The sequence below is a fragment of the Pundamilia nyererei genome, unplaced genomic scaffold (assembly GCF_000239375.1).
Source record: "Pundamilia nyererei isolate P.nyererei 1_Seehausen unplaced genomic scaffold, PunNye1.0 scaffold00210, whole genome shotgun sequence".
Lineage (NCBI taxonomy): Eukaryota > Metazoa > Chordata > Actinopteri > Cichliformes > Cichlidae > Pundamilia > Pundamilia nyererei.
Window position 1 is genome coordinate 1,082,482 of NW_005187611.1, and position 8,655 is coordinate 1,091,136.

Consider the following 8,655-nt stretch of genomic DNA (forward strand, 5'->3'; position numbering starts at 1 on the left):
ATTACAAGGTGAACTCCCAACTCTTGAGCCACGATCGCCCCCTGTTTATCCGAATGTAACATTTTCAGTGAGAGAAACGTCTCTTGGAGATTGAAGAAGTCACTTGTCACGTTTCTTCCACTGAAAACGTTACGTCGAGATGAACAGAATCAACCTTTTGGGATATTGTTATGAAAGTAAAGATTTATTTTGTTTTTCATCATCTAATCTTTAGATTTTCTAATAAGTTTTATTGAGTCAACAGAAGCTGACAAGAACTAGCAACACAAGGCAATAGCATTTGTTTGCACTGATTGCACCTAACAGAACCTAAAATATGTTAGCAGGAGTTTTAAGTTTAAGTTTCAAATCATTTTCTAATGAAAATGTGGAAGTTTACTGTCCATTCTGACCAAAATGTGAAGAGTTTCCTCACAGAAACGCCAAATCATCTTTCTGTTGAATTCTCAATCACAGCAAAATTGTATCTGAAATCTTATCTGATCTTAATTTTGCCCTTTGGCTCGAAACTGCTAACCTGAACCAAGTTTATAATGTTAATCACGGGCAGACTTACTGAGCCTTTCTGCAATTTCTCACAGCTGGGATGAGTCTCTGTTTGCCCTCCAGTGTGGTGTTATATTCACCCAGGTTCAGTTCATTCACAACCTCTTCTGACATTTGGAGAATGTAGGCCAGAGCTGAGCAGTGGATAACAGAAAGTCTCTGTGATCTCTTTCCTGACTTCTGGAACTCTTGGACCTCCTGATGTACTGAGAGGTCATTCATCTCCATCAGACAGTGGAAAATGTTGAGACTTCTGTCAGGGGATATTTTTTGGGTGTTTATCTCCTTCAAGTTGCTGATGACTTTCTGGATGCTATCTGGATTACTCTCTGTCCGACCTAGCAGGTCTCTTAAAAGTCTCCGGTTGGACGTCAGACAAAGGCCATGAAGAAAGCGGACAAAAAGGTCCAGGTGACCATTTTTACTTTTGAGAGATTTCTCCATAACTTTGCTCAGAAAGTCATCTAAAAATAGCACATGGGTAGTTTTATTTCCAAAATTCCTAGACATCCTAGAAAACTTAGGGATTAGGAAATCCTCCAGGATCTTGCTCTGTCTACTGGTGAAACAGTGGAACATGTAAACGGCAGCCAGAAACTCCTGAATGCTCAGATGAACAAAGCAGTAGACTGGTTTCTGGAAGATCACACACTCTTTTTTGAAAATCTCTGTACAAAGTCCCGAGTACACCGAGGCCTCTGTGACATCCAGACCACAGTGCTTCAAGTCTTCTTGGTAGAACATGATGTTTCCTTTGTCCAGATGTTCAAATGCCAGCCTCCCAAGCTTCAGAAGAGCTTCAGGAGTAGAAGCCTTATGGTACTTCTGAATCTTCCTCTTGGTCTGATCCAGCAGGAAGTGTGAGTACATGTCGGTCATGGTCTTGGGCAGCTCTTCTCTCTGCCCTCCAGTCAACATGTGCTCCAGAACTGTAGCAGTGATCCAACAGAAGACTGGGATTCCACACATGATGTGGAGGCTCCTGGATGACTTGATGTGGAAAATTATTTTGCTGGACAGCTCTTCATAACTGAATCTCTTCTTAAAGTACTCCTCTTTCTGAGCATCAGTGAAACCTCGCACTTCAGTGACACGGTCAACACATTTAGGGGGGATCTGATTGGCTGCTGCTGGTCTGGAAGTTATCCAGATGAGAGCCGTAGGAAGCAGTCTGCCTTCAATGAGGTTTGTCAGCAGATTCGTGACCGTTGACTTCTGTGTGACATCAGACATGACGCTCCTCTTAGTGAAATCCAGTAAAAGTCTGCTTTCATCCAGACCATCAAATATAAACAAAAGTTTACAGACAGCCAGCTTCTCTGCTGTGACCTTCTGTAATGTTGGATGGAAAACCTGGAGCAGCTCCAGGAGACTATACTGCCCATCTCTGATCAGGTTCAGCTCCCTGAATGAAAGCATAATCACCACACTGATGTCTTGGTTTTCCAAACCTTCTGCCCAGTCCAGAGTGAACTTCTGCACTGAGAAGGTTTTTCCAACGCCAGCAACACCGTAGGTCAGAACCACTCTGATCACTTTCTCAGATAAGGCTTTAAAGATGTCATGACACTTAATTGGAATTTCATGGAGGGTCTTCATCTTGGAACCTGTCTCCAGCTGCCTCACTTCATGTTGAGTATTAACGTCTTCACTCTGTCCCTCTGTGATGTAAAGGTTTATGTAGATTCTGTTCAGGGGAGTTCTTCTTCCTGTTTCTTCAGATCCTTCAGTTACAGTTTCACATCTCTTCCTTAGACTGAACTTATGTTCATCTAAAAGCTCCTGCAGACCAGCAACTGCTAGAAGACAAAAAAGAAAGACAGAAATAAAATTAATGAAACTTTAATATTGGTATAGCATATCATCATCTGGAATCTTCCCCTATATCTGATAAAGCATAATCTTACTTTGCACAGTGTTGCTCTGACCACCTATATGTTGTCCAAACCTGGCTGTTTCTCCACAGTGGGAAACAGGATCCTTTGTCTTCTCTCTGTGCATACAAAAGAAAATGTATATTGACCAGTACACATACAATACAATACAACTTTATTTATATAGCACATTTAAAACCAAAGGTACACCAAAGTGCTTCACAACAAGGTTAAAACATAAGATAAAAGACTATAAAAGAGAACAAAGGTGCAGACAGAATAAGAAGTAAAACATTATAGCATGGTTTAGAAGATAAAATTACAGGGTATTCATTAATATAAGGTGAGGGTATTTATTCAGTGGGAGATTAGTAGGAAGTTAAGTAACACAAGGGTAAAATATAGGGGGAAGTGCACTAACTAACTGAAAACGCTCAGTCAAACAACTACGTTACATACATTAAAATAATAGTCTAATGCAAACAAATAATTATAGAAAAATATATATTCTTTGGTGTGTAAACGCTAGGGTTGGGCGATATGTGAAAAAATATGTAAAAAGTTTCCAACCGGCAATCGTCAGTCCAACAATCCCTGATGGGCGATATAGGCGCACATGCACAGACTTTATGATCAGTGGGGCAATCATGCACAGACTAATTTGCAAGTTTACAACACATATTTGGAAAACTACAAATTACTTTACCATGGAAGAAGATATTAAATTAAAAAAAAGAAAGAAAGAAAAAAGAAAAACCGCCTCACTCTGGAGACCGGCCAGTTCAGAATACTTTCTTACTTTGTGTCCGAGGGTCCAGGTTCATTATTAAACGATATAGGGTCAAGTTTGGAAGAGTCACTCCTCATAGACAGACACTCTGATCCTGGAGACGCTGGGCTGCATCTGGGCTGCTGACCCCTGGGAACACAAACATATAATATTTAGCACATTGTTCATCTGCATCTTAATGTTGTTGGAAATAAGTCACTTATTATGAGTACAGGACTGAGGTTCTGGAGGTTTTCGGTAAAAGCAGAGACATTCACTGTCCCAGGGTCTCAGTTTGGATTTTATTACTCAGGAACATATTCTACCTTCTATAGGTACATACTGTCATGGTCGCTGGATCTTGGACACAGGTTTGAATTTTGTGATGTTGGGGGTTTTGTAGTTCTGTAGCTTTGGTTATGTTTAGGTTATGATGTCAGATTTAGTTTGTGCTTTATTCCTTGCTTCTCTGTTTATTCCTGCCTCCTTCGTCTTTCTGTGCTTTACTTGGTCTTCTTTTGTGCTTGGCATCAGGTTAATCTTGTCTCGCTGTTCAGTTGTGGCTCTCTTCCTGTTTTATTTTGGTGACTGTTCTTCTCTGTATCCTGTGTCTAATTTCCTTCCAGGTAATTATGATAGTTTACTGCTGCTGCGTTCCCACCTGTTGCCTTTTCCTTCATCATCCTGCGTGTCTCTGTATCCCCTCATATTTTGTTGTGTTCTCCATCATGAGTGTGGCCTATTTCATAATGTGTTTTTAAAATATCTGACACTTACAAACACAAGAAGTCCTTCATGTTTTCATGTTACAGCTTTTCTGTTCAAATAGGTTTCTGATTTTGAAAATCACTGAAGCTTTTCTGTGTTAGTGTCATCCTAACAAACCATCTTCGTGTCATTTTAGAGGAGAAATAGTCTCTTACTTTGTGTTTGAGACTTCAGGTTCATTACTGAAGTGCATAGGCTCGTCTTTGGAAACGTTAGACAGAGAGTCGAATCCTGAAGTCTCTGTTCCTTTTCTGAAACACAGACATATAATATTTAGCACATTGTTAATTTGTATCTTCATGTTGTTAGAAATAAGTCACTTATTATGAGTACAGGACTCAGGTTCTGGAGGTTTTCAGTAAAAGCAGAAACATTCACTGTCACAGGGTCTGTTTGGATTTTATTTATATCACTACCACAATAAGCTGATCTTACAGATATGGAAGCATGTTTGTTCTGCCTGCTAAGGGAATTTTCTTCAGCTCATTTTACAGCAGAAACATTTTCTTACTTTGTGTTTGAAGGTCCAGGTTCATTACTGAAGAATGGAGGATCATCTTTGGAGATGTTACTGTTCACTGACAGACACTCTGATCCTACAGACGCTGTTCTGCGCCTGGGCTGCTGACCTCTGGGAACACAAACATATAATATGTAACACATCGTTCATGTTGACGGGATCTGTCTTGGTCCCAGGGTCACTGACCCAGGGTTTGGGGTTTTGGGGATGTTTCTTGTCTTCAGCATCTCCTGTGAAAGCCAGTCTCCATGTTTATTTACCTCTCCGTCTCACCAGCTGTGTCCCTTTCCAAAGATCCACATCCTAAATGGTAGTTCTAAACTGGTGAGAATGTAAGAAAATGTAGCTGTATAAGCAGCTAATAAAAGAACTAATTAGTGCAGTTGCAGTTGCTAGTTTGCACTGAACTCTTCTTGTTTCCTTTTTCCAATGTCTTTTTGTAGTTTTTTACTTGATGATAAGGATGGAAGTTTTAAAAAGTGTATTATAAAATATGCGTTTTTCCAACAAGAGTCAGTTTGTCTGTGGCCTACAAGCTTGGTGAACAGTTTATATTGTCCATCTATTACTCAGGCAGTCTTCCCTATACATATTTATCTCTATGAGTACTGCATGCATAAAAATGTAAGAACTCCTTCATGAGTTTCATTTTGCATTATTTCTGTGCAAACAGGTTTTTAATCTTTAACATCCGCAGTGAAATTTTGCTCCGGATGTTCCACATCAAAGGTTTAGGGGGAACACTTCACTAAAATAGATCGCACACATTATTTCTTCATAACAAATAAATCATCTTCACTTCACTTTACAATAGAAACGGTCTCTTACTTTGTGTCTGCAGGTCCAGGTTCACTGTCATTTATGGAAAGGTCTCTCTTCATAGGAAAACAGAGAGATTGTACACTGTCCTCCTCTTCCTCCAAAACATTCATTTTCAGCCAGGCTCACCGGTAACTCAGAAATGCTGAGCATTAGCACAGAATACAAACCACTCTCATGACTGACAAAACAGGAAGTACAACACACACACAGAGAGACTCCAGCAGTGAACTGAGTTGTCAGTCCACTTCCTGAATTAGCACATCATTGTTTTTTCTTCTAGTCCACAGAGACAGCTGACTGAAAGCAGACGAAACATAATGTCGGGCTTAAAGCTCACATTCATTTCTTCCTCCTGCTCCGTAGTTTGCAGTGACCTAGATCAATGGAGAAGAGATGCTCCTCCCTTCTCCATTTACAGGAAATCACATGACGTCATCCTGGGTGTGTGTGTATGTGAGAGAGAGAGAGAGAGAGACATACAAGAATACATAAATATATCATATAATTAGGCTTCTAGATTTATGATTCAAGAACTTTCAGAGCATCAAATCACATCGATCACATTCTCAAAACACACACATACATGGACAATGAAGGTTTATATATAATCTGAGGCCCCCTAATGGTAGACTTCTGGTTTTACCACCAAAATGAATACTTTCATTTCTAACTGGTAAGTCGAGTGGCATAGTGAGTAAGCGAGCAGGTAGCAACTTGATTCTAATCATGTAGAAGTTAATAGTTAAACATTAATGTAGCTCCATCAGTGTGTGTCAGGGAGACCTTTGGTCCAGCTTGGTTGTACGTCTCTTTTCTTACTATCAAAGACAACAGGCCTAAATTTAACAGCCACTTAAACATTGCTATCAGAGTAATCTAAACTGGGTTAACCCTTAAAGGTCTTTACACTTTGGGTTGGTTGTAAATTTTATGAAAAGAAGCTAGCATGGAAGAAATATGATACCACTATGTCACATTTTTTATTAGGTTTTGGGGAAACCTGATTAAAAAGGATTTATAAAAGTCTAGCTCTTGCACATGACATATTTTTTTGTTTAGGTTCAATGCTTTTAGTAAATTCAACATGGATTCAAAAATCACTCAGATGTGCTTTATAATAGTAATAATAGTAATAACTTAGTTTAGCACCTTTTAAAAGACCCAAGAATGCTTTACAGAGGAGCAGAAGGTTTTGGTGAAGACGTGAGTTTGAGAAGTTTTTTGAAGGATTCCAGTGACGGAGCGTTGTGAAGCTGATATGGAAGAGTTGCAGAGGGTGGTGGCCTCCAGCCTGACGACTCTGTTCCCAAAGGTATGGAGGCTGGTGCGCGGGACAGAAAGCAGGCCCGTGGCTGAGGACCGTAGCATCCAAGACTGTGTGTATAGTTGCAGCAGATCAGAGAGATACTGAGGGATCAGGGTATTGAGGGGTTTGTAAGAGGATCTTGTAAGTAATGTATGACTTGACAAGAGGACATTTATGAGGGTGGAGATGATATGTTCTCACAGCTGCCCTTCCCTGGGATGTGGGTACTTGCTGGTTCTGGGGCTTGTGGCTGGATGTTCTGGCGCAGGCATGTAGCTCATCTTTGTTGCCAGGGGTGGGAGGGCTCTGCCGGGTACTGGGCGGTACTTGTGGGCCTGGAGCCCTGGGACCCTGTACTGGGCTTGCACCAGGGAGGTCGGCCGCCCCTCACCTCTGGGACTCTCGCCCTGTGGCCATGGGCGCCCCATCTAGGGCCTCCTTCCTTCTCCTCCTGGGTTGGGCGCGCAGATGTTGCTGAGATGTGTGGCCTTGGGGCTTCGGTACTCTTGGGGGCTGCCTTAAGACATTGTCCTGCTATACCATATATAATGTAATAACTGAAATAAGATGAATAGAAATGAATAAATAAACACATAAAAGAAACACCTGAACAAGAGGAGCCTATAGAGATTTTATAGAGCTGATCTTGGAAAAATATGTTTGCATTCAGGTCGTAATTCTGATTGCAAACGCTGCCAAACAGGACAGGATTATTTTTTTTAGTCTTTAGCTATTTTAATAAGAGCAGTCTCAGTACTGTGGTGAGTTCTAAAGGGTTCAGTGAGCTCATAGAGGTTTATTAAACTTTCACATCGTTCCTTCACATTTTTATGCATCCAACAAATACTTTGCATTCAGAAATATTAATTACTGAAAGACTAAACAGGAACCTAATCCACTGACAGTAATGAAACTGTGCATGCAAGCAGTCTTTAACAATCAAGCAAGTTACTGTGTAAACATTAACTGCAGTTCTCAATTATGCCACAGTGTGGCGCTCTAACACAGAACAATTACAGAAAATCAAAGCCTACTCTAGTTTATACTGATTTGAGTGCCGTCTAAATGACTATAAACCTTGTGTCACCATAAGAAGTAATCAGAGGAGCAGTGCTGGTATGATTTTTTATACTCTATCAGGGTTATAAAACACAGGGATGATGGTATATTCATCAGGATTCACTGACTTACAGTGTATATATCATATTGCTTACACAGATGAATGTTTTATTCTCTAAGACAAAGGCTGCGGCTCAAGTTTAAAAGAAAAGTTTGACATTTAAAAGTGTTAAAGCATAGCAAACCAGAAGAAAAGAAGTAAGCAGGTCCAAACAAGGACCCACCAGTCCATCATCTATAACCAGGACATGACCGAGAAATGAGTGTAACTAACTTCCAGTAAGGGTGGACTCTAATTTAAATACATTTTGAACAGATAAATATTAAGTATACTTTCTAAGACAGTTCATCTTTTGTATAGACACATAGTCTGTCGTAGTTCTAAATATGCCTGCTCATTACAAGCAAGCTCAGGAAAAGAGAACAGAATCCCAGATTAGCAGGAGAAACACTCATATGCACAGTTTAAGCACATATATGTGTTTGCATAATGTCTGTGAATAATTCTTATTGAGTCTGCACTTCTAAGGGCAGTTCACACTGAAACAGTCATTTGTACTTCTTTTGATTCCTCTAGAAGTCACTGCTGGTTGAAGTTTTTCTTCTAACTTCATGGCCGAGTCAGGGCATGCTAATGCACAAATTCCTGCTGCTGTTTAAAACTCTCCAGATCATCAGGGCAGAGCTCGTCATAGCTCAGCAGACAACTGTTACCGACAATTCGTGGGGGCTGTAGAGAGAAGAAATAACAGAGGTCATGAATTAGAGTTTACAAGAGTCAAAAAAAAATATGATTACTGCATTTATTTACTGCATATCAGGCTCTGCGTGTAAAAACGAACAGTGACTAAGTGTAAGGATGATTCTCTGAAATAAGGGAAAGGAGTTTGCAGGCTTCTGTCTGACTGACTTTAAAGAAAAGAGAGAAAAA

The 8,655-nt window shown here is 40.2% G+C and overlaps 1 protein-coding gene across 1 annotated transcript in view; it reads right to left on the bottom strand.

The window, feature by feature from the left end:
* Positions 1-5,693, bottom strand: part of LOC102206138 (protein NLRC3-like) — a 17,032-nt gene extending 11,339 nt beyond the window's left edge. Inside the window, exons 1-6 of the mRNA XM_005748010.2 lie at positions 5,306-5,693; positions 4,469-4,588; positions 4,113-4,208; positions 3,220-3,339; positions 2,454-2,539; positions 557-2,345 (exon numbers count right to left, since the gene is read on the bottom strand). Coding sequence (XP_005748067.1) covers positions 557-2,345; positions 2,454-2,539; positions 3,220-3,339; positions 4,113-4,208; positions 4,469-4,588; positions 5,306-5,409 — 2,315 coding nt within the window. The 5' untranslated portion in view covers positions 5,410-5,693. The remainder of the gene's footprint in view (positions 1-556; positions 2,346-2,453; positions 2,540-3,219; positions 3,340-4,112; positions 4,209-4,468; positions 4,589-5,305) is intronic.
* Positions 5,694-8,655: the final 2,962 nt, after the last annotated feature.